Source organism: Cervus elaphus, chromosome 3 (genome assembly GCF_910594005.1).
Source record: "Cervus elaphus chromosome 3, mCerEla1.1, whole genome shotgun sequence".
In the NCBI taxonomy this organism is placed as follows: Eukaryota; Metazoa; Chordata; class Mammalia; order Artiodactyla; family Cervidae; genus Cervus; species Cervus elaphus.
The window spans coordinates 44,898,263-44,924,327 of record NC_057817.1 but is presented as its reverse complement, the minus strand read 5'-3'; the positions used below and the strand labels follow the sequence as shown (position 1 = coordinate 44,924,327).

The window sequence follows — 26,065 nt, the reverse complement described above, 5'->3', positions numbered from 1 at the left end:
CGGATGAAGGTATCCTCAACCCCCTAGCCACCCGGTCCTTTAACCGTCGCTTTTAAGTATCGCGAGATCAGCTCCTTTGGCTGTAGGCAGGCCTCTGAAAGGCGGATCACGTGTAGATTGACATGGGCCTCAGCCAACAGGATTGCCCTTTATCTGGCGTCTCCACAGCGTGCGTGGGGAGACCTCCGTGAACTCTGACCTTAGCTTTCCGTAGCGTCCCGCGTCTACCGTGCCCGCCCCCGGAGCGAAGGAGGTGGGTTTTGGCCTCTTGCCCTAGGGAACGAGTGCGGAGGGAGTGGAAGTGTCCGACTCTTCGGAGAGGCCCTGCTGTACTCCACGCTGCTCATGAGCCCGTTCTCCGGCGAGCAGCGCCGTCGTTAGGCCGGCCCCTTAGCCTCTGCTTCCCCCGGGACAGGCCCACGCCTTGCCGGGGAGGGGGTAGCCTGCCGAGGCGCCTCCCTAGTCAGCGTCTGCGTCGCGCTGCGACCCTGGAAGCGGGAGCTGCCGCGAGCGAGAGGAGGAGCCCCAGCGGCGGCGGGCAGCAGCACCAGCAACGCCGGCGGGCGGGATTGAGGCCGTCAACATGGCGAGCGCCTCGTACCACATCTCCAATTTGCTGGAAAAAATGACATCCAGCGACAAGGACTTCAGGTGAGGCCGAAATCCGACCCTCAGTCCGCCTCGGCGGGCGTCCCCCATCCGTGGCCCTGGCCCTCACACAGGCCTTGCCCCACCCCTTTGGCCTTAACTGGTTCCTCGGCTTTCCCGACACCTCCAGGCCACCCTCCGCTCCCCGATCCCAGCAGGCCCCTTCCCTCGCTCACCTTCTAGCCCCCTCCCCCCGTTATTTCCTCTAGGCCGTTGCCCATCTCCGGTCATAGGCCCCTTCTGCGTCCCCCACCGCCCCCACCGCATGCTCTGCCTTCCCAGGACGTGACTTCGCGTCCCAGGTAGCGTGAAGGGGCGAGATCACGCACCGCTGTGGGCAAGGGAGTCACTCTAGGCTTGGAGACGTGGAGGCCAGGCCTACCCGCCGGCCTGCCCAAGGCGCTAGGCCGCCCTGCTCGTGGGCCCCGAGCTGCTGCAGCTGCCCCCGCGGGGTCCCAGCTGCGTCTCCTTGCCCGCAGATGTGAGCGGGCCTAGGTGCATTCTGCTTGAACGACTTGCTTTTCCTCACAAGTCTTCGGGGTTGAGTTATAAACTTTTCCTTTGGATTATCCCTTTAGTGAAGGTGGTAAGAAGGTGGAGGGGGAGCCAGGATGGTGGAAACTTGACTCCTAGAGTTTTCCCGCCAGCATCTCTTGTCGTTTTTCTTTGGCAGGTAAAAACCCAAGCAGGAACTCAGGGTTTCAGTCTTATTTCCTTATATTCAAAATTACTACCATAAAGGTGAATTGCTGAACCTTAAACAAAAAAGTAAAGGGAACAAATGGATCGTATTGAAGGGAGTTTTCTAGTATGGGGGCGGTGAATATGAAGGTTTGTTATAAAGTTCTGTTCCTGGAGACTTGTGCTGTTGGTTCCAGACCTTCGTCACATGCATATTGAAGAATTGTTATATTTTCACAGATTATCTTGTTTTCTTTCTCCTTTCTTTTTTTGCACGGTAGTAATTGTTATATTCTTTGCTTCCCGCCTTCTGTTCCATCACGAATTAAATTTAAATAAGCTCCCAATCTGAAGCGGGTTTTTATATTTTTTGATACTTGTTTTGTTCACTAGTGGTTGTATTTTCTGTGCGTTTTAAAGTGAAGAACAAATAGTCTTCAATTTGAATTTCGGCCGAAGGGGTTTTTTTTTTTTTTTTTTTTTGTATGAACAGTTACCTTTTAAAACCTGAGAACATACCCAAACCTTAGGTCCTGGGGGAAATTTTTTCTGTTTGTGTAAGAATTATGAAAAATGTAATAATCGTGTTGCTAGTTAAATTGATATGCTGGTATATTAAAATAGCCAATGAAATACATTTTGGTTCTGTGGCTTCAAATCCAAGAATGATTTTCAAAAAGTTTTGCTACCTAGGGAGTTTTTAAGTATTGCATTCGAAACTTTTAAAATTAGTTTGCTCATAATAAATATTTTAGTGTTTTGGGAAGAGATGATTATTTGGGGTATTTTTAGGTTTGTGAGTTCTAGGGTGAAAATAAAAATTATTGGGGGAAATAAAAGTTGTTTGTTCCTTACAGGATTAGAATGTTGTTTCCCTTTGGAGCTTTGCTTGCTTTCCGTACAAGCCATTGAAAATACAGAAATCAAGTCATGTGATAATACTGCATATGTGATTATTGACTGAAGCCTCCTTACATTTTTAGTAAAACAAAGTAATACATATATGCTTGAGGGTGGTTTTTTTTTTTTTTTTTTTTACAAATTATGTGGAAGAGTAATACTCAGTGTTGAACTTGATAAGGGTTATCTACCAGTTTGGGCTTGAATAAATCAAAACATTGCTTGGAGGATTACTTAATCTCCTAAAAATGATATATTTCTAATAGTTGGTGAATGTTATAGAAGATATGCCTAGGAACAGTAACTGACTTTCAGTAATTTGTCATAAAGATACTCTTAATAACTATGTTTTTAAGACTTGTAATAAAAAAAAAAAAGACTTGTAATATGCTCACACCATTTAGTAATAGACAAGTCTTTGAAACCAAAGCACTATGTATATTAAATAACTGACATTTAAGAGATTAATTAAAACAGCATTTGTGGTCAAGTACAAGATTTTTCTGTATTTGAATACATGTGTTCTGTTTTAAAATGATGCTCTCTAATTTGTCTTTAGAAATTTATATGCTTGTTTATTTTGCTGGAAATATCATAGTTGTAGTCACATGTTTTAAAATACCTAATGCTAGAAGGATCTTGAGGATAAGATTAATTAATGTTATAGAAAATCTTAATGTATGCAGACTACTTTACCTTGTGCTAAGGGGGGAAAGAAAACAGTACATCCAAAAGGAAGAAACAATCATTTTCCTCATGGTGGAATCCAGAGAGAATATGACTACTAGTCACAAATATAGGTTCTAGTTCTGTAGGATTCTTTGTTGTAAGCTATCTGATATCTTGGGCAGACTACTTTGAGATTAAATTTTTACTTTTGAGCAACTTGGACATGAATGATTACAAAACGTCCCTTACAGGGCCAGATTTTCAGGTCTCTGAATAACTACATAGTTTTTTAATGTGAGGGGGGTAAAGAAATGGATGCAGGCTTCTAAATTTTGGAGTGTCAGCATTTTTTAAAGAATCTTTTTGTTGTTGTAGGACTTAAATTATAGGCTCAAATTTATTGGGAGAGAAAACCAAAACCTAGGGTCCTTTTTCTTTCGTGTTTTAGTATACTGTATTCTTTGAAGATGGGATGGTAAGGCTTAGTGCTAGGTGATTCTGTAGATAACAGAATGAAAACTTTAATATGCACAAATAATGCAAATGCTTCATTTATAAATATTAATCCTAAATATTCAGTGGGTTGAGGTAACTAATGATATTCTGCTTTTATTTTCATGTACTTCACCACCAACTGAATTAAAGTATTCCAGGGAATCAAAAGCTAAAAAAAATTTTTTACCATTGTTTTATCTCTCTGTACGTAATAGTTAATACTTACTGTGGACTTCATACACTTGATCCTTACAACTTTAATAAAGTGGATACAAGCAGTCTCTGTTACAGTTGAGGAAGCTTCGATCTGGCAATAAGTGCTTGCCCAAGGTCAGTTTGACAGTAGTAGATGTAGGATTTCCAGATACCCTCAGGGCATAAACTCTTAACTACCATATTCTACTTCACCAAGGTTTTTACCAGGGGACATTAAGAATAAGACCTTCAATTTCATTTGTAAGTTAGGCTTATGGAATGGTTTGTGCTAGAAGACACTTTAAATTCCCTAAGAGGGACTCCAAAAAGTTGAAGATTAGTGCTTGCCTTCAGTATTACCTGCATGCTTGTTGAATGGTTAAGACATTTGTAAAAAGATAAGTAACCCAGGGCTGAATTAAGCTTTCAGGCATAAGTGGCAGAGAACATGAAAGCAAGGAGATTCACGTGCAAGGTGTGATCTGAGCTAGGTCTTGAAGCTCTAGTTAGAGAAGATGAGTGCAGGTGTGAGAGCACTCTATACAAAACACCACTCAGGGAGAGGGTATAGATAACCTTGTTAGACGCCGGCAGGGACCTTGTCTTATTGAACTGAATCCTCCACTTTATTTAGGGCCTTGGTCCTGGTAGTTCTCAATAGATAACTTGTTTTAGTTGAATTGCATTTTAATTCCAGAGTTAAGGAAAAAAAAATAAGTATTGGGAAAGCTTCTTGAAGAAATCATTGTAAAATCTACTCATTATTTGATGTGATCTTAAAATAATTTACTGCATTGTAGAATTTCCCAGCTTGATAACGGTTTGTCACCAAATTTATTTATGTGTTTGGACTATTGGAAAATATTTGCTCTTGAAAGCTATTTAAAATGCTAATAAAAATCTCAGGCCTGTTATGGAATCATTGGCTTTCAGAGTTGGAAGGGATCTTACAGATCCTGTAATAGTTGAAAGTACTGTGTGGGCATTTACAATAATGTATTATGGGAAGATTGAGGGCAGGAGGAGAAGGGGGCAACAAAGGATGAGATGGTTGGATAGCATCACTGACTCAGTGGACATGAGTTTGAGCAAACTCCAGGAGACAGTAAAGGACAGGGAAGCCTGGCGTGCTGCAGTCCATGGCGTTGCAAAGATCAAACATAACTGAGTGACCGAATGACAACAGTTATAACAGGAGAGACTAAATTATCTGTTCTGCTTGTGCTTGAAGAAAAGTAGGTTTAATCAGAAGAAATAGATTTGTAGAGATTTAAGAAGGTGACTACTGAGCATTTTTTAAGTACTTTGCCTGTTGATGGCAGTACTTTATGTGATTTCACTTAATGTGATTTGGAGGGAGGTGTGGATACAGGTACTGCAACCACTCACTGTCAGCAATGGTTAGGTCTCACCACTGAACAAGAGGAGAAAGGGACCTCATTGAGGAAACTGGGAAGAAGAAAGATGACTAAAAACTAGTTTTATTTACATGAACAGTATTAAGACTGTCCCAAGTTGATTCATGACTAAGAGAAGTAATGAGAAAAAGTGAGAGAGCAGTGGGGTGTGTATGAAATCTTTGAAAGGTAATCTGTTCACTGGAAGATGCAGTTTGCCAATAGCCTTTAAATCTGTTGCAAGCAAGCAAAATTGTGTTTGTGTATTAGAAGTGTTGTGAAAGCCACTCACTGTACAGTACAGAGTATCTCTTTCTACCATTATTTCTGCCTCTCCACATTGGATTTATTAAAGATGAATAAGTTTCCTCCTCAGGGAACTTTGAGTTCAGTAGAAATAAGCCACGTGTGTTAAGTTGCAGTCTCTGGCCGTCTAGCCTGTAACATTCTGCAGAGCCTTGGCACAGTTTCTAATGATGGCAGCCCCAGAATATATATCTGAGTGAATGAGACGACACTGCCTGTGGGTTAACCCACCTGGGACTCCCAGAGAAGTAAGTCCGCTCGCTCACAACTTCCTCCTCTCCCACCTTAAAACTTTTTTCCAATTTTGTCCTGTTAATGTTACCATCTACCAAATGTCCCAGTTGGAACCCTTGATATCACCCTTTCTTCTTTACTTTAGTTCCCTGATGAGTATTTCTCAAATTAGTCTCCTTATCTCAGGCCTCTTTTTAATCCAGTACGTTGGTAGTTCTTCCATTAGAATTTTCTTCCTAAATATCACAGCTGATCATTACCTTCAGCACTAATTCCCATAGATGAGATAAACTCTTAAGAGGTTGCCCACCTGAGCTGACTGAAATTACTCTCCCTCAAAGTGCTAACAATCTCCAGGTAACTTAGTGAGTGGTTTCTTTGCTCGTTTATTTCGTATGTAAACACTGTTTCCCATTTTTTCCTTCTTGAAATTTTCATATGTATAGGTGTCCCTCCCACAGGTTGGGTTTGTTACCTTTTAGAGGTTGTTAGTACCTGTTTGGATAATTTGGGGAAGGTCTAAGGAGGCAGGGGTTTGCGTTAGAGTGGATGTTGTCAGAAAGGGGCAATTCCATCACCTGAGACCTTCCTGAATGTTACAAGGAGACGTGGTAAAGCGGAGGAGCAGCTGTTGCAGAGCAGACGTTGCAGTCACTCTCTTAGGAGGGTGTTTGGTATTTTGTGTTGCTAAGTTAACTTACTGAAATGGGTGTTCTGTGTGATTATATATAGGAAAACATCCTTTCACTGTAAGATAAGATCTGTTTGGATTATTCATTTGGGTATTATAATTGAAGTTTAGGTATGAACCTCAGAACAGTTCCTGGACTGTAGAGGCTACTGGGCCCCCTTTCTCAGCATCTCTCCCCTCCCCCCAAATCTTCGTTTTTTTTGGCCAAGAGCAGATGAAGTTGGTCTTCAGGGCAGTAATTCATGACGTTGACGTCTTCACTTTTGCTGAGATTTTGTTGATTTGGATCAGAGGAGTGGCCATTCCGTGTAGTCTGTAGTGAAACCAGGCTTGTTAGTCTCAGTCCCTCTCATGTAAGACGAGTGAGTGGACCGTCTAAGGTGACAGGGGTTACTCCGGAACGTTGCGCCGGGACAGGAGACACAGCCGCTGTGACCAGACCCTGCGTCCCTCCTGCTGCTTTGTGCTTAACCCATCCGCCACTACCCCATGTCTGACCCACTGCAAAAGCCTGTTCATTTTTCATCTTGTAAATCTCAAATGGGGTTGTTTCTTGTTTCCCAGTGGTTCCTTGTCTAATATGTACTTCTTCTGGAGGACACGTCATGACCTTGTGTGCTCTCGGGGACAGTAGCCAGCACTTCAGCACTGCCCCCGGAGGGGCCACTCTAAACAGCAAAATTACCAACAAAAGCACAGACATGCAAAAAAAAAAAAGTGGCCCCAGACAGATTGAGAAGAGCATGCTTGTTTACAGTTTGAGAGGTGAAATAAGGCAGACCATCACCTTGGGCAGTGTCAGCTGGGAGTGTGTGCGGATACGTGCTTTGTGTGATTCAAATGTTTCATGGTTCTTCACATGTCTGCAAATGACGTGAAAGCATTGGAGAATTGATTTGGGGGTTACAACACATTTTACTTTGCTAATAATGAGAATTGGCTGTGTGTCCATTTTTCCATCTCCATTGACTGCCATAACTCTAATTCTAGCTGTGATCATTTCTCACTTAGACCGCTGCAGTAGCTCTCCTTACTGTTCTCCATTCAGTCTGCTAAATGAAGTTTGTTTCTCTTCAAACTATTTTCCACAGTGGAACTAGAGTAATACTTGCAAAGTGTTAATCTGATCATTGCACTTACTCTTTGTCTCTACCTCACATGCTTTTCAGTAGCTTCGCATCACTTTTATAATAAAGACTAGAATCTTAGTAAGGTCTTCAAATCTCTTTAATCTTTTGGCCCTTGCTTACTTGGTTATAACCTTCCCACTCCCCACACACAGTTCTTGTTCATATTTAGGATGTCAGTCTTTCTGATACACAATTTTCTTTCCAGTCTAGGTCATGTTATTTTGTTATCCCATTGTCTTTGTATCATGTTCTTTTCCTTCATAGCATTTGTCTCAGTTCTTAACTACATATGATGTAAATACTCATATATGTAGTTAAAAAAAAAAATCATTATGCCTCAATTTGATTGTTAGGTAAGCTTCAAGGTAGCAGGAAGCACTTGTGTTTGCTTTTGCTAGCCCTTGTATCCATAGCACCTAGTACAGTACCTGACAGATAAAAGGTTCTCAGGACGTAGTGGATGAGTATATACAACCTTTCCCATCTTAACCTCCGCCTGTATTTCCATCTTCCCGTTAGGTTTCCCTGTGTCTCAGACACCCTGAATTGCTCCTCACTCTGGGGTGCTATGCTCCTCCCAGCACCACCACCACGCACACAGGTTTAAAATCCCAAACCAGCTTTCTCCAGGGAAACCCGTCTTAAACCTTTGAAATCCAAACTGTCAGTTCTTTGGTGTGGTCATTGCCACACACCCTTGAGTATTTTTAAAAGTTTGTGTGAGATTTGTCCAATTTACCTGTTTGTCTGCCATGTGAGATGAAAAGTTCAAAGGAAGGGACTCGGTCTGAGTTTATCATTTCAGCCCTTAGTGCCATACCTAAAGCAATAAATGTGTAAGAGACATTTTACAAATTGGCTTTTCAGTCTGCCGTGGACAGCTTTCAAACTGGTCAAACAACTTCTTTTTAAGATTTACAGTGCAAACTTTTTAACAGATTACCAGAGGGAACTTTCTGGTTTCAGGGTCACAATTAAAAAGTAATTCTTACTATCTCAATCTAGTTTTCTGGTTTTTAAAAATATTATCTATTGCTAATTTTGCTGATGCTCATTTCAGCTTTTAAAAATGTTTAACTGTTAATTATGGATTTTTGAAATCAATCAACTTCTTTATTAGAGTATAAGTTCTCTGAGGGTCCTTTGCTCATAATCCAGCCTTTGTAGCATATCAAGCAGTGAATAAAAAAATGGTAAATAAAGGAAGGAATCTCTGTACCAGTAGTTTCTTCAGAACTATAAAATAACTTTTTATGGGGATGATATGCTTTTTTAAATTTAAGTTGATTATCACCGTGTTTTCTCTTCAACCTCATGATTAACATTTCAGAGATTCTTAGATTCTTAGTTAGATTTCTAACTGATATGCCTGTCTAATGGATTTTATCTAAGTAAAATAATTGGTGAAGATGCTTTTCATGCCTTTTGTGTAGAACTGCGTGCATGGTTCTATTCAGTTTTTTTCTTTTTCTTTTTTTTTTAACTTTCTGGACTGTTACGAGATTTTAAAATCATTTTTTTCATCATGTAAAATGGGAAGGGGCTTCCAGTTAGAACTGTGTTAATTTTTTAAAGGCACAGGCTTAATTTACTTGTGTTATCCCAATTTGACCATAATGCTTTTCTTTTTAAGCAGTTTAACAAGACTTTATAAGAATTATGCTTGTGTGTAGTTTAAAACTTTGTCCTTTGTCCTTTGGTGGTTCTTAAGGAAAGGGGGCTGGATGTCTGGTGGAACAGCTTTCTGCTTCAAAACATCCTTTTGAAAATACACTTGATTCTGGTGGTGGGAGTTGGGATGGAGGTGAGAGTTTGCATTTTGGAATTTTCCCAGTGGTTTGTAATATGAGCCGCCCAATCTGACACAACAGTATTACACAGGAAGGTATTCTTAATGTTAAAGACTTCCTAAATAAAATTCAAATCACACAAAGTAAAAGTAAAGAGGCACTTTTCTTCCCCTAAAAGCCTTGATGCAATTATAGTTCACCCCAGAACTATGGTTTTGAACTGCACAGGTCCACTTAACATGGGAAAATTTTTCATTAAATGCATACCATGTGTATACTACATGATCTGCCATTGGTTGAATCTGCAGATGGAGAATTGTGTGGAGGTGGATGTTGACTGTAAAGTTATACATGGATTTTTGATGAGATGTGGAGGACAGGGGTTTGGCACCTTTAATGCCCACGTTGCTCAAGAGTCAGCTTTATTAGACTGAATGAGCATTCACTGAAGGTCCTGTCAATAAATTTGAAATCAAGACTAACCTGAGGAAAATAAAGCCAGTGATAACCTTATCTAAAAGAGTACGTCAGGACTTATATACGAGTGATAGCATTGGATTTGAAAACAGTGATTTTTATTAATGCTTAAAAATTTTAATTACTGACAAATTTTAATCTTTTATTAGGTTTATGGCTACAAATGATTTGATGACAGAACTGCAGAAAGATTCCATCAAGTTGGATGATGATAGTGAAAGAAAGGTAGTGAAAATGATTTTGAAGTTACTGGAAGATAAAAATGGAGAGGTACAGAATTTAGCTGTCAAATGGTGAGTTGTTTTTTACTTGCTTCCTACCACCTCAACTTTTAAAAAGCTCAATATGGTACTGGTAAATTTTCTTAGTTTTGTTCTATGCCTTTGTGGAGTGTTTTAGAGTTTGTAGGTGACTTGACTTAGTGTTTATACTTGATGTGTAGACACATATCCTTATATGTAGTTTCTATATTGGCTAGGACAATGGTACTTATATCTTATGACACCTTAGAAAGAGTAGTTCTCTTACTTGTTTGGCCAGATTTTTTAGCTAGGTTAAAAGGCCTACTTACTGTATATTCCAAGGTGGGGTGGAGTTTAAAAACCAATGATAAGGGAAGTGAAAAATAATAAGACTTAGTAAAGGATAGCAGTAGTTAAAACCATAGTTCACTTAACACTGATGATACAGTGGTTACAAAGAATTCCCGTTACCTTGGAGAGTGGTGCATTGAGAGAATCTTTTAGGCGTGATATTGACAGGTGGGTAGAGAATTTGAGTTCCTGGTAAATGGTATTAGTGCATCTTTTTAATTTATGCATATCAAATATTAGAAATCTTTAAAATTTACATAGTTATTGGTAAGTACAACCTTTGGCTTCCTATTAAGTTAAATTATAGAATTTAATCTCATTTCGTATGGCCTATAATATTTGGTATTAATTTAAATAGAGCATTCTCATTATTACTTTTGAATTTTCTTATAAAGGCTTTAAATTTATTTTAGGCTAAGGATTTACACATCTGCTGTAAAAACAGGCAAAGTGTGAGATCATTGGTCAGCATAGATTTTTCTAGACATGTAATACAACTTTCTTTAATTTGGGGCATTTGCAAGTTTAAAATAAAATGGGTCTTCAAAAAAAATAAGTTGCAGAATAGAGCAAATGAGTCTAGTTTTACTTCAGTAGTTATTTTCATCTTTTATTTTGGTATGTGCTTATTAACAAATAAAATTTTGTCTAACATATGTGCTGAACAATTACTAGCCTTTAGGCTTTGTCTCAGATTGAGAGGTACACAGATCTTTATTCACTTGAGTATGAATCGTGTTAGAAACCTGAGCTTTTGATGATCTCTTATACTTAAAATTTAACAGGTTGGGTAGAAAATGACATATATTTAGTAATATAAGAAAGAAATTAAGATATAAACAAAAATACTGTATTAGGAGATAAAACTCAAGAACAGGTTCTAGGAGGAGGGAAAGTCCTAATAGATAAATTACTAAGTAGCTTTATCAAGAAATTGAAAAATTTATCAAAGAACTCATCACCCAAAAGAAACTCCGTGCCCAAAAGTCTTTCCGCACACTGTTTGAAACTTCAAACAACAGATAATTCCAGTACAGATAGTTCTAGAACTATTTCAGAACAAAATACTTTTAAACAAAATACTGATAACAAATTCTGCCTAAATATAACACTAAAAGAGAAGATTACACATCAGTTTCATTTAAATATTCAAAATAAAATAGTAGTATATTAAGTGTAATTTACCATGACCAAGTGAATTTCATCTTGAATATAAGGACAATTTAATATTATGTGCTTTATTAATATGTTTATTTCATCATGTTAATAGATCAGGGGAAAAAAAACTATCTGGTTAGTTGTCAAGGTACGGAAGAGATTCAACTTTGGTTCTTCATTTAAAAGAAAAAAATAAAATACAACACCTAGACTACTTAATATAATTAGAGGAATGAAATACCTTCTGAAAACTGGCATCATATTTAATGTCAGAGTGAAGAACAGGTCAGAGATGCTTTGTATCATTAAAGTGAATTCATCATTTTTTTCAAGTAAAGCATTTAATAATAAGAAATCCATAGGTCCTTTTTTAAAAAGTGCACAAACACCTCAACCCAAAAGTCAATAAATTACCAGATACTTTCACACTAAAGGCAGGAACACAAATATCTCTCTATCTTCATTAGGTTTCTTTTGATGATATTAGCTACTGTAAGACAAGGAGGAGGAAATTAAGACATAAAAGAATTTTAAAAGGTCATAGGCAAAAACAAGTCAATCAAGAAAAGAGTAAAAAATTCAGTGAAGGAGTGTGCTGTAAAATTAATGAACAAAAATTAGCCTTCATATAAGCAAATAAAACAAGATATGGAAATAAATGTCTATTTATTACAGCAACAGAAAGACAAAATGCCTAGCAATAAATGTAACAAATGTTACAATGGTGACTTTGGGTGAGGATATTGTGTGGTTTAAAGTAAGCATATAATTTTGTCTTTTAAAAAACTTATAGGAAAAAAAAAAAAAAAAAAAAACTTATAGGAGAGAAGCTTTAAAATACTCTTGACCAATAGCAAAAATGTACTTGTGAACAAATGGAAAGACATCTCAGGTCCCTGGATAGACTAACTCAATAGACTTGTTAGTTCTGGGTTATTTTAATGGTAACTGAACTCGAAAAATCAGTAAGTTTTCCCCACAAGCTAGACAGGTTGATTCTAAAGAGCATTTTGGTATGAAGAACAAAGAGGGGCAGGATATTTGCTTGAATAGACCACAAAAGCCCTGAAAATCACTGGAGTTGGAGATGTGTTGGTTTAACCCTACTTGATATGAAAACATACTGTTATGTTTATCTAATGAAAGCAGTGAGGTAGTGACACATTCATAGACCAGTAGTGGAAAATAGAATGGAAACTACATGATGCAGTTGGTGGCATCATGAGAAAAGTTGAACCTTTTTTTAAAAAAAAACTGGATTACCATTTGAAAAACATAAAATTGTATCCTTACCTCACAACTTCTTACTAGAGGTCAACATTGTTCACCTTAAGTTGGTTTTATTTTGGATATATTAGTGTTTTGTGACTTTTTGCTGCTGATTAGTAGTTCATTGATATCTTTTTAGGGTTTGGCCATTGTGCATAAAGGTAGTGTGAACATTCTTGTATGATTTTTAGGACATATGTCTTTATTTCTTAGGAAGAATGAAATTGCTGTTTATTTGGTGGCACTAGTGGTAAAGAGCCTGCCTGCCAATGCAGGAGATGTAAGAGACTCGGGTTCAATCCCTGGGTGGGGGAGAATCCCCTGGAGGAGGAAATGGCAGCCCACTCCAGTATTCTTGCCGGGAGAATCCCATGGATAGAGGTCCCTGATACCTCGTTGGGTTGCAAAGAGTCGAACATGACTGAAGCGACTTAGCACGCATGAACATTTAGACTTTTAAGAAACTGATATTGTTTTCCAAACAATATTTGTACCATTTTACATGAAAGAACCAGTTGTTCCACATTATCATCAATGGTTGGTCGTGTTACTTTTTTTTTGGCTACGACTCTCAACATTCCAGATGGTTTCCGTACCATGGATCAAACCTGTGCCCCCTGCAGTGGAAGCATGGAGTCCTAACTGCTGGATTGCCGGGAAGTCCTGGTTCTGTTGCTCTTTAATTTATCTATTCCAGTTGGTGTATAGGTGTAGTTTTAATTTCCATTTCTCTGAATGACTACTGATGTTTAATGCTGTTTGGTTTATTGCCATTTATTTTTTTGTGGACTTTCCCTATTTTTTAAAATTGAGGTTCTCTTTTTACTACTGAATTGTAGTTCATATATTCTGGGTATATGTCCTTTTGCACATATATGTTTTTAATTATTTTCTCCCAATTTGATCTTAAATTTTTAATTTACTTTAAAATTTAGTTTGACTTAATTTATAAATTCGTTTCAGCTTTTATGGTTATTGCTTTCTGTGTTCTTAGAAATCTGTTTACATTATGCTGCAAAGATTTTCCCTTGTTTTCTAAAAGCTTTATAGTTTCAGCTTTTATTTTTAGTCCTGTGATCTATCTTGAATTAATTTTTATGAAGCAGAAATTGAGGTTATTTTTTTTCCCATATGGATATCCAGTTGTTGAAGCACCATTTATTGAAAGCATCTTCCTTTCTCTACTGTCAAAACAGTTTTGGCATCTCCGTCAAAAGTCAATTGACTATAAAAATGTTAAGTCTATTTCCAGACTCTGTTATGTTCCACTGATCTATTTGTCTATTCTAATGCCAATGCCATACTGTTTTGTTAGCATAGCTCAGGCTTTCAGGCTTGGTGCTTTTGGGTTTTGGGGCCAGATAATTCTTTGTTATTGGGAACTATCTTGTACGTTCCATGTATTGTTGGATATGTAGCAGTCTCTCAGCTTTTACACACTATTTTTGCCAGTAGCATTCCTCCATCCCTCAGTAGGGGCAACCAAAAAGGTCTCCAGACATTGCCAAATTTTTGTTGAAGGGCAAAAGTCTCCCTTGGTTGAGAAACACTGGTACAGATCTGTAGAAGTCTGAAGTAAGGTCTTGTAAGTTTTCTGGACTCATTTTTCTTTTCTCAAGAGTATTTTGAGTTTTTAAGTTCTTTTTATTTCATGTAAATTTTAGAATCAGTTTCTCAGGTTCTTTTTTAAAAATAAGCTTGCTCAAATTTTGATTGAAATTGTGTTGAAGCTATAGAAATATTTGAAGAGGATCAGCAATTAAAATAATACTAGATCTTTTAACCGTTAATTGCATTATCTCATAATTATTACAGTACTTTCTGTTCATTCCTCGGGATATTCTACCTTAACAATTGTTGTCAGTGAATATCCCCCTCTTTTAATCCTGATTTTAGGAATTTGTTTTCTCTCTTTCCCCCTCAATTCATTTAATCAAGGATTTACAATATTTACTAATCTTATCAAAGAACTGACTTTAAGGTTTGTCATTTTCCCTATTGTGTGTTGCCTTATTTTACTGATTGCTGCCGCTGCTGCTTTTTTTTTTTTTAACTATTTTTCTTTCCGCTCCTTTTTTCCTTTCCTAATTCTTAAACATTTAAAGGTATATTTTCTCCAAGTAGTTTGTGATTATTTTTTTATCATTCAGTTTGAAGCATTTTTAATCTCCATTGTGATTTTTCTTTGATTTACCAGTTCTTTAGAAGCAATTTTCAAATATTTAGAGGTTATCTGGGTGTTTATTTTTAATGGTTTCTGACTTAATTGCATATGATCAGAGAATCATACTCTACAGAAGTTTATTTTGTTTTGGTTTGTATTGTTCTGTCTACTCATTGAGATTGGTTTTATGATTCAGCATATGATAGCTCAGTTGGTAAAGAATCTGCCTGCAAAGCAGGAGACCCTGGTTTGATTCCTGGGTCAGAAGATCCCCTGGAGAAGGGATAGGCTACGCACTCCAGTATTCTGGCCTGAGAATTCCATGAACTGTATAGTCCATCAGGTCGCAAAGAGTTGGACATGACTGAGTGACTTCACTGTGGTGGATGCTCCCTGTGTATATTTGAAAGTGTTTTCTATGGAAGTTGGGTACGGTATATTATAAATGTCAGGTCAAGGTAGCTGGTAGTGTTGTTCAGATTTATATATCCTTTGTGATTTTTTCTTCTTGGTATTAAATACTGAGAGAAGGAGTGTTAAAATTTTCAACTATCATTGTCTGTTTATCTGTTTTTCTCTTTAATAATGTCAATTTTTGCTTCATGTATTTTAAAGCTGTATGATTAGAGGCATACATATTTATAATTATGTCTTCCTGATGTTTTTATGAGTAAAAATGTTCCTTTTTAAATATACTGTATCTTGGAATATATTTTTTCTTATGTTAATATAGCTGCCCCAGTTTTTTTTTTTTAGATTAGTATTTGCATAGTGTATCTTTTTTCTATTACTTTCAGCTTTTAGTCTGTTTTTATTTTTAAATTATGTGTCTTGTAGACAGCAGATGGTTAAGTCTTGCTTTTTTTCCTTCTATTCAGTTTCATAATTTCTTCCCTTTGATGGCATTGTTTTTTGAGTTCATTGTTTATTGTAAATATTGATGTAGGAAGCTTTCAGCATGCCATTTTGCCTTTTTTCTATTTCTTTTGTTGCTGTTGGTTTTTATTTATTTTGCTGGCTGCTCCGGGCCTTCACTGCTGTGCGCGGGCTCTCTCTAGCTGTGGTGAGCAGGGGCCGCCCTGGCTGTGGTGCGCAGGTTCCTCCTTGAGGCTGGCTTCTGTTGCAGAGCGCAGACTCAGTAGTTGTGGCCCGTGGGCTTAGTTGCCCCGGGGCATGTGGAATCTTCCTGGAGCCGGATCAAACCCATGTCCCCTGCATTGGCAGGCAGAGTCTTAACCACTGGACCAATAGAGAAGTCCCTGTTGGTTTGTTTTGTCTTTTTTTTTTTAATACCTTTTTTGGGGCAATATTTTATAGCAACAAATGGAAGTTTGATTTGGGGTCCCTGAAAAGCGACCTTGAAAGTTTAATATGAGTAATGACTAAGTCAGGCAAGTCTTTTGACTTCTCATCTCTTTAGTGTGTATTGTATTCATTCTAGCATCTGATCCTTCCATTTGAAATGCTCTTTTTTCTAACTATCCAGTAAATGCCAGTACCTAAAATTTGTCTCTGAGGTGTGGTCTCCTGTCTGTGAATAAATACTAACATTGCATTTAAAAGTTTTCTTTCTTTTTTTTTTTCTAGTTGCGCAGAGTAGTGAATGCCTTCAGTTAATTTCTACAATAGTTATATGTGAGTTCCTTACCTCACCAACCAGATGGTAAATTTTTGAAGATCAGGGCCATACTTTTGTTATTCAGTAGTCTTGAGTACTCTGGCTCTTCAATGGACAGTCATGCCCCGAGTATTATCTATGTGCTAAGTTCTGTGGGAAGGACAGAAGGAGAGCTTGCCTTCATCCTCAGCCGGCAGACTTACCTGCAGTGCTAAATAATAGCAGTATGAGGTACTAATGTGAAAGACATAGAAGACGCTTTGGAGGCATGAAGAGGTTCTGATTGTTTGCTTTCTGCAACTGATTGCTTGATGCTTAAAACAAGAAAATAAAAGAAATATAAATTCTTGGGCATATGAATTGAATGAAGTTGGTGTTAGATGGTAGGAAGAAAGGATCACAGTTGGCAAAATGTGATAGGTTGGATGGAATTTCTATTGCAGGTAAATCATGGGATTCTTGTTAGGAACAGACTCCTAATTAGCTTTTTTATTGTTACAAGATGTGTATTTTAAGGGTTTGCCAAGGGTGGGGGTCAGGTGAAAGCATCTTGAGTTTCATGATACTATGAAGAAGATAAGTGGAAAGAAATTGGAAACTGCAAGAAGCTTATTAATCAAGAATTTTTAATACTCTTATTCGTATACTACTTGTCTGTTTTTCTGTTTTTTTATCTAGGTTAATTTTTTTTTTTTTTCTTTTTGTGTTACAGTCTTGGTCCTTTAGTGAGTAAAGTGAAAGAATACCAAGTAGAGACAATTGTAGATACCCTCTGCACTAACATGCTTTCTGATAAAGAACAGCTTCGAGATATTTCAAGTATTGGCCTCAAAACAGTAATTGGAGAACTTCCTCCAGCTTCCAGTGGTAAGCAAGAGTGTTTTTTCCTTCTATTTTCCTTTTATAAATGGAAGTGTTTCTCCTCTAATTTTTTTTCCTCCTAGTCACAGAGAGAGATCTTTGTAAACATCCCTTTGAACAGTGAAGGGAAAAGAGTCTAGAGTCTTATTTTTGCTTAAAAATCAGTTATTTTGATTGAATTTAAGTATTTCTTTGGAGTGCCAGTTTTGAAAATTTTTGATGTTGGAACTTGATTTTATATCATTGCATGTACAGTGACTTGCAGAAAAGAGTTAAACCAGTGTATGCAATGAGAGAAAAGATAACTAAAATCATGAGTTATTTTGATTAGCTTTCCATTTTCAGTATTAATTTTGCTTTGCATTAGAATTTATGGTGTAAAACTTAACACTATTAAGATAGCTATGAAAGATTTCAGTTTACTAGTATCTTTAATTCAGGCTTAGCCTTTTATAACTACTTAACAATTTTAAAAAGTTTAGAACAGTTACAGTTAATGAATTTGTCAAGTAATTAGCTTTTGATCTCCAACAGAAATTTTTATGTAAGTTTTAGAATTGGTCTTGACTACTAAGCTATTGGCTTAAATTAACAGTCTAAAGTTACTGTTTCATCTGCAAATGGAGTGAAATTTCTCTTTCATGGAAAGATGTATATTGGTAAAAATGTAGTCTCAGTATGTAGTTTTCATTCATTTACTTGATATTTATTAATCACTGTGCCGTCATGCTAGATGATGCATATGTACTATTTCACTTTGTCTAAACGTCAGTCATGGGAGGTCTTAATAATGATGTAGATTGTTGATAAGAGAATTGAAATTCAGAGAGATTAGGTCAGTTCATCCAAAGTTTTGATTAACTTGTTAGGTGAAGAAGAAGATTCATACCCATTATTTTTTTAACCCAGAGGTGATGGGCTTTTTTTCTTCACTGTATCATGTCATTGTTACTTTACCCTTACTAATTAGTTACTTCAAAAATATTTCACCAACTCTGAAGTATGTTATTTATAGTTGTATTCAGTTCAGTTGCTCAGTCACATCTGATTCTTTGAGACCTCATGGACTGCAGCATGCCAGGCTTCCTGTCCATCACCAACTCCTGAAGCTTGCTGAAACTCATGTCCATTGATTTGGTGATGCCATCCAACCATCTCATCCTCTGTTGTCCCCTTCTCTTCCTGTCTTCAGTCTTTCCCAGCATCAGAGTCTTTCCAGTGAGTCAGTTCTTTGTATCAGGTGGCCAAGGTACTGGAGTTTCAGCTTTAGCATCAGTCCTTCTAGTGAATATTCAGGACTAATTTCCTTTAAGATTGACTGGTTGGATCTCCTTGCTGTCCAAGGGACTCTCAAGTCTTTTCCAACCACACAGTTTAAAAGCATCAATTCTTCCAACTCTCACATCCATACATGACTACTGGAAAAACCAAAGATTTGACTAGATGGACCTTTGTTGGCAAAGTAATGTCTCTGCTTTTTAATATGCTGTCTAGGTTGGTCATAACTTTTCTTCCAAGGAGCAAGCATCCTTTTATTAGTTATATTGATAATTTTCCTCATTTTTTCCCTCTCATTGAAACATGTTTGTTTTTAGCTGATTTCTGGCTCTTAACAGGAATTCTGTTAACCATGCAAATTTTTACTTTCACAGTTTCTTTTTCCTTTTTTTCCTCTCTCTGGTCAGTAACAATACAGATCTACTTTAAACCATTAATAACCTTTATTGATGGGTCTCCTGGAACAACATTTCTACTTAGATTGGAAAGGTTCTCATCAGGTTACTACTAAAGATGACTCAAGTAGAGAAAAATGTTAATGTGCTTTCCAGTTTAGAGGTGTAAACATTATAGCTGCTAATAGCTCCATAGCTAGCATTCCCACTGGTGCACAGAAATAGTTGTGCTGTATGAGTTTACTGAATTGATATTGTTTTCCCTGTTTCATGTACTCTTCTGCAGTTATCTCTAATTCTTGTTTATGTCTAATAACTTATTGAAAAGCAGCCTATTTTGAAACATTTTTCTGACATGGATCTCGAGTCAGTTTCTAAATCAAGTTTAGAGTTGCTGAGTGTTTAGTAACTAGAATGAATTTAAGGTGGAATTCAACATACTTGCTTTGAAATTATTATGGTTCCTTTTTCATGCAGGCTCTGCATTAGCTGCTAATGTATGTAAAAAGATTACTGGGCGTCTTACCAGTGCAATAGCAAAGCAGGAAGATGTCTCTGTTCAGCTAGAAGCCTTAGATATTATGGCTGATATGTTAAGCAGGTAAACATGACTGTGGTTTCTATTACTTACATACAGATACTTGGATTTATTAACACTTTCTGATAAATATAATAAAATGTCAAATTATTCATATTTAAATTGTTTTATAAATGTGTGGTTAGGGGTGAGGGAAGAAAAAAGCTAATTACATTTATGTAATATTACATAGCAAGGATATTTCTTGTAGCTTGAAAAATAATATGTAATTTAAATAATTCAGCATAGTTTTTTTTACCCTTTATTTTCTTGAATACAGTCATCATTACTTGTGGCTAATTCACTTGAACTTGAAAATAATCAAGTGCCTTCATGTGGTACAAATACACCGTAAAAGCGAAGAGCTATCCGAGCACACAAAAAGCTTATACTTCACTATAGGCGATAAGCCAAATGCCTGTAATGTAAGGCAGAGTTGGACTAAATATTAACGCAGAGTATAGTGTACTTTGACAAGTTTGTTATGGAAACCGCATCTGGATTTAGTTTTGTAAAGTGGTTAGAGCACAGGTGTATGTACTTAAGGATAGACTATATCAGAATATATGAGTAGTCTTGAGTTGGGAAACATTAAATTCTAGTATTCCAGACTGTAGAATGAACAGAAGGTAGTGGGAGATGATTCTGACTGAGTGGAGTCTTACTGATGTGATAAGTGGTGGGAGTTCAGCTAGACCTTTTGTCCTGTGTGTGACTTCAGCACTGCACTGGCACCGGACACACGTGTGTGACTGCTGTTGAGTCACTGAACTGCGCATGTGAAATGATTTGAGAGAGAGAGAGGCGTTGAACCAACAAAGTGGTTGAAACTACGTGTATAGATTTGTAGAGAAAAGACAATGGGGAGAAGAAGTAATCAAGAGATGGTCAGAGGGCAGAAATTGTAGTAGTTCTTGGACATCTTGAATTTATTTGTTTTCTTCTTATTTTATTTTAAGGCAAGGAGGACTTCTTGTTAATTTCCATCCTTCAATTCTGACCTGTCTGCTCCCCCAGTTGACCAGCCCTAGACTTGCAGTGAGGAAAAGAACCATTATTGCTCTTGGCCATCTGGTTATGAGCTGTGGAAATATAGTTTTTGTCGATCTTATTGAACATCTGTTGTCAGAGTTGTCAAAAAATGATTCCATGTCAACAACAAGAACCTACATACAATGTATTGCTGCTATTAGTAGGCAAGCTGGTCATAGAATAGGTAAGAAATATTTATATAATTAAAAATTTTCTTTAAAACATATTAATGAATATTTATAAGAACCAATATGCTTTTCTTAGGTGAATACCTTGAGAAGATAATTCCTTTGGTGGTAAAATTTTGTAATGTAGATGACGATGAATTAAGAGAGTACTGCATTCAAGCCTTTGAATCATTTGTGAGAAGGCAAGTTTTTAAGATCTCTATTTTTCAAATAAAATTTTTTCTTAAGAACAGTATAATAATGAACATCCAGATTTGGTGGGTGAGGAAAAATGGATTTATTTTACTCACAGCTGGGTTGAATTTTGGATTTCAGATGTTTTAATTAAGTTTTAAATAATAAGTGATAACAATATAGTATTTGAGGTGAATATCATCTTTATTTTAAAATACAGTTGTCACATTTATTTTGAAATGTTTCCTCCTTACTGTTAGAACTTAAAGAACTTGGGAAAGGTCTATATAATTGTCTTTCAGTTGTCTTAATGTGGTTTACCAGAACAAATTAATTATCTGGTTAGAAATACATACTAGTGAATTTTGTATCTCCTCAACAATTTTGAGATCTGTTACATCTATTTTGCTAGGGCAGTGATTCTCAGTTTGAAAACCTTGGTTCTAATAATAACTGTGTTTATGTGTGAGAAGATCACACTGGCTAAGTAGCGAGATTGTTTTTTTTTTTCCCCCCCACTCCTGGCTAGGATTGACAGCATTGTAGCACAGCGTTTTGCGACTTGACTGTTGCTGTTTGTAGTAATAGTAAGCAGTTTGTTATAAGACCAAACCTAAATTAATGTATCCTGCCATTTTCACCAGTAATGCTAGTTACTGAAGAATGCGTTTATTTGGCCTTTGTGTTATACTTGTATGTTGAAAAGATAGAGTGTATACAGATCTCTCTTTGTATGACCCCACACTAACCATGTCCTACCATTTATTGTAAGAATCATCCTGACTTCGAAATTGTTAAAATGGTGGTGGTGGTGGTAGGAGGGAAGAGTTCATCTTAAAATTGATTAAAAAAGAGTAATTTGGAAAGTAAATCTCTTCTAAAACATGAAGTCAGTGAGAGGGAAGGATGAAGGATCTTTGGTGTTGAAAAGGCTGGAGACTACTTTTCCAATGTTATGTTAAAGGGAAGACAAAATCTGGTAATAAAGTTGACAGATATTGAATCAAGAAGATAAGTACAATTATTCAAGGCAGCTTTTGTTTTTTCTACAGATGTCCTAAGGAAGTGTATCCCCATGTTTCTACCATTATAAATATATGTCTTAAGTATCTTACTTACGATCCTAATTATAATTATGATGATGAAGATGAAGATGAAAACGCCATGGATGCAGATGGTGGTGATGATGACGACCAAGGTATTTCAAATTAAGTAGAAGGATTTGCTATATTTTCATGAAAGAACTAATTATGGATGGAGATGATTCTTAGCCTCAGAATGTACTGTTTGCTTGCTTGCCTATAATAGAGAAAGTGTGAATAACCACGATACTCAGCGGGAGCAAGTCAATTTACTTATGGTGCATCCAGGTATTGAGCTGTATGCAGCATTTTCAGAATCATGTTCTAGGTAAATACTTGTTACAGCAGTTAGTAAGTTGAATGAAAAGTAGATAACAAAATTACTCTGTCCCAATTTAATTTTTTTAAATAAGCTGAAAAAAATGTTACTAAGTATTTTTCTTTTGGCAAGTACTTACCAGTGATTACACAGTGTTTTTGTAAGGAGGGAAATGAATCTTATTTTTAAAATTGTACCTATAGATAACATATTCCTAGCAGTTTGGTTTGTTTTATGCAGTTACTTTTAATGAGAAATTTTAAGTATTATTTGAGGCTCCACTTAACTTTCGTGAATAATACAAGTATTTCTGAGGTCCCTGAGATTGATGTGGTGGTGCTGAGATTTTCTGAGGTCCCTGAGATTGACGTGGTGGTGCTGAGATTTTCTGAGGTCCCTGAGATTGACGTGGTGGTGCTGAGATTTTCTGAGGTCCCTGAGATTGACGTGGTGGTGCTGAGATTTTCTGAGGTCCCTGAGATTGACGTGGTGGTGCTGAGATTTTCTGAGGTCCCTGAGATTGACGTGGTGGTGCTGAGATTTTCTGAGGTCCCTGAGATTGACGTGGTGGTGCTGAGATGTGTGGTTCTTACTGGGAAGGAGCAGCAAAGGGCACAGGGTTGCTCGTGTGTAGTTGTCTCTGTTCTGTTTAAAGAATCATAATAGCAATGTTTAAGTAAGTTATTGGGTTATGTGTTGGTGGGTTTCCTGTTAATTATACTTTTAAGTTTGGTTCTTTGAATGAATTTAGGTAATGCCTTTGCTCTAAAGTCTGTAATTTCATCCATCTTAAAAAAAAGAGAGGTACAAAAACGCTCTCTTAATCTCATCTTAGACTCTTAACAGATACTGCTCAGTTTCTCTGCACTATAACAGAACTCAAAAGAATAAATGCTCTCCAGCTCCTTTTTCCCCGTTTTCTTTTGAATCCAGTCTTGCAGTGATTGCTCCTGACCTCAGATGTTTGACTCTGCCTGTTCCTCAGTTTCCAGCACCATTTCCTTACTTAACTGCCACAAAATCACATTCTCCTGGTTTTAGTCCTGTCTTTGTGATTATTCCTTCTCTGTCCCTATGCTGATTCCTCTTCATCACCGTGATCACTAAATTGGAGTATTTCTGGACTCAGTTCTTGACTTCTTGTAATCTTGTTGATCTCATCTAGTCTTTTGGCTTTAATATGAATATGCTGAAAACCCAAACTTTATCCCAGATCTTTCCTGTTAATTCCAGGTTCATATATGCAAAACTGCTTAATTGGTACACTGCCCAGATGTCCAAAATATCTTCTTCCCACCCTTCCTCCACTGCCTGGTCATTAACCTGTTTCTTCTTTAGACTTCTCCATCTCAGAATAGCACCTCTATTCTCCTTAGTTTCTCAGGCCAAAAACTTTGGGGTTATACCTGATCACTTCTTTTACATACCTCCCTCATCCAGTCTCCCATCTCAGGACTTTCCCATACTGCATACTCCTATCTCCCTTTTTAGCATTCTTTCTTTCTGTATTGCACCTCATCATTTTCTGATACCTAATTTTTTTTTATCATAGTGTTATTGTGACTTATATAACCATAGTTTTAGTTATTAGGCTATTTAATTTTTATAACTTCTTCAATAAAGTATATTTCTGTAAAGTTATTCCCATAGTTGGGTTGCCACTGGAAATTTTTCTTTTATTTGCTTTAAATAGTCTACTTGATAGTGCCCTGTAATTTTTCTTCAAATCAAATGCCTTGATTTAACAGTATTTGGTATAAGTGAGACGGAATTATTAATACTTAAGCTTAGAATATTGTAATGTTTAGCAGGAGTTTGGAGAAGCTAGTGCTCTATTCTGTGGACAGCATTTTATTGTTGTAACTGAGAAAGTATAGCTTCTTTAAGCTATATTAAGATAATATTTTGATAAGTTGAGAATATGCATATTTGTTCCTAATAGTCCATCAACAAATTTAGTGGAAAGCCATGTAGCCACAAACAAAGCTAATGTCAGGATTCTTTTTTCTCCCCTGAAAAATTAGTTTCACAGTGTGATATGTCATTGGTAATCATTTTTTTTATGGTTTATCTTACAAACTCCCCAGTTGTTTGATTTTCCTGAAGTGTCAAGTGAATCTTTTGAGTTGAACTTTTATTCAATTTTTATTATTTAAACTTTTATTATTTAAAAGGTTGGGACATTTACACATATTTGTAATCTGAAGAGTTTAATGTGTTAATAAATGATAGTGTTTAATGTGTTCTCATCATCAACGAGAACATGTTTAACAAATTAAAAACACAATCAGATCATTTTTCTTTAGAGGTTTATATGTAGATTTTTAAGTAAACACTGCTTCTGGTTTATGAACTAGTTCTTTTTAAACCTATCTCTGGCTGTATATCTTAAAAGTTAGAAAACTATCTTAGTTAGGAGTATCAGTTTACTTTCTGTATTAAACTTTTCTTATGTTTAATAGTCTGTTAACATTAAAACTTCTCTTTAGGGAGTGATGATGAATACAGTGACGATGATGACATGAGTTGGAAAGTGAGACGTGCAGCTGCTAAGTGCTTGGATGCTGTAGTTAGCACAAGGCATGAAATGCTTCCAGAATTCTACAAGACCGTCTCTCCTGCACTGATATCCAGATTTAAAGAGCGCGAAGAGAATGTAAAGGCAGATGTATTTCATGCGTACCTTTCTCTTTTGAAGCAAACTCGTCCTGTGCAAAGTTGGCTGTGTGATCCTGACGCAATGGAACAGGGAGAAACACCTTTAACAATGCTTCAGAGTCAGGTCAGTTTAAAGCGTGGTTTTGAAAGTCCTGCTAGTAAATGTGATCTTTTAAAATGGTGTTTTTGTATGGAAATAGGAGTTCCAGAATAGCTTTAGAGAAACATTTCTGGGATATGTTTGTATAATAGTTTATGGATCCTCATATAACATTACTTACAATTTATTCTGATTGAAGTTTTCTTGATTTTTCTTGGCTGAACAATATTAGCTTTAAGATTCAATAAAATATCATTATCTTTAATGTATTAATGGAGAAATCTTAAGGCAGTAGAATTGGACTACTTGTGTTCATAGCTTCTTTCTCTTCTAATTTAGAGAAATTAGGACTCTGTGTGTGTGTGGTCTTGGACAATTTATTTAGACATTTTATTAAGCCTCACTTTTCTCATTTGTAGTAATGGTTTACTTAAAACTGTCTACCCAAGGTGGAAATGATATGCTCTGTTTAAACATACACTGAAGCCTACCACACAGGCTTTATATGCCATGTATCATTATTGATATTATTACTGATTTTATATGCCACCTATTATTGATAAAATAGATATTTTTTCACTTTAGGACATCTTTTTTAGGATCTAAATATTAGGTCTGTATAGTCCCCATTTACTGAATATTTAGTACACACTAGGTGTTTTCCTATCTTATATGTAGTCTCTAAAGCAGCCCCATGGGGTACATATATGTCCATTTTTATGGATTACAGAAGAGATCTTGAGAGAGACTAAACAACTAAACCAGGAGAAGGGATGTACATGTCATAGCTATTTTGTTTTAAGTAGTAAAAATTTTAAAAGATTGTGGTGAACTTAAAGGTGAACACTGAAGATTAATTGTAGAAGAAAAAGAAAGTGTATCCAAGACATAAGTAATTGACTTAAGTATATGGAAAGCAGATAAAAATCACAAAAAATTTTGATGGTGCTATGATGAATTAATTAGATAGGTGTTTTCTTTTGCCT

At 36.6% G+C, this 26,065-nt stretch overlaps 1 protein-coding gene across 2 annotated transcripts in view; it reads left to right on the top strand.

The window, feature by feature from the left end:
* Positions 1-220: 220 nt before the first annotated feature.
* The window catches only part of CAND1 (cullin associated and neddylation dissociated 1), a 35,664-nt gene continuing 9,819 nt past the window's right edge, over positions 221-26,065 (top strand). The window contains exons 1-8 of one of the 2 annotated variants that reach the window (XM_043887838.1): positions 221-651; positions 9,763-9,906; positions 17,128-17,282; positions 19,427-19,550; positions 20,486-20,742; positions 20,823-20,928; positions 21,973-22,118; positions 24,811-25,103. In XM_043887838.1, the coding sequence (XP_043743773.1) occupies positions 584-651; positions 9,763-9,906; positions 17,128-17,282; positions 19,427-19,550; positions 20,486-20,742; positions 20,823-20,928; positions 21,973-22,118; positions 24,811-25,103 (1,293 nt within the window). In that variant the 5' untranslated portion in view covers positions 221-583. The remainder of the gene's footprint in view (positions 652-9,762; positions 9,907-17,127; positions 17,283-19,426; positions 19,551-20,485; positions 20,743-20,822; positions 20,929-21,972; positions 22,119-24,810; positions 25,104-26,065) is intronic. The other variant, XM_043887847.1, reaches the window with a different exon arrangement.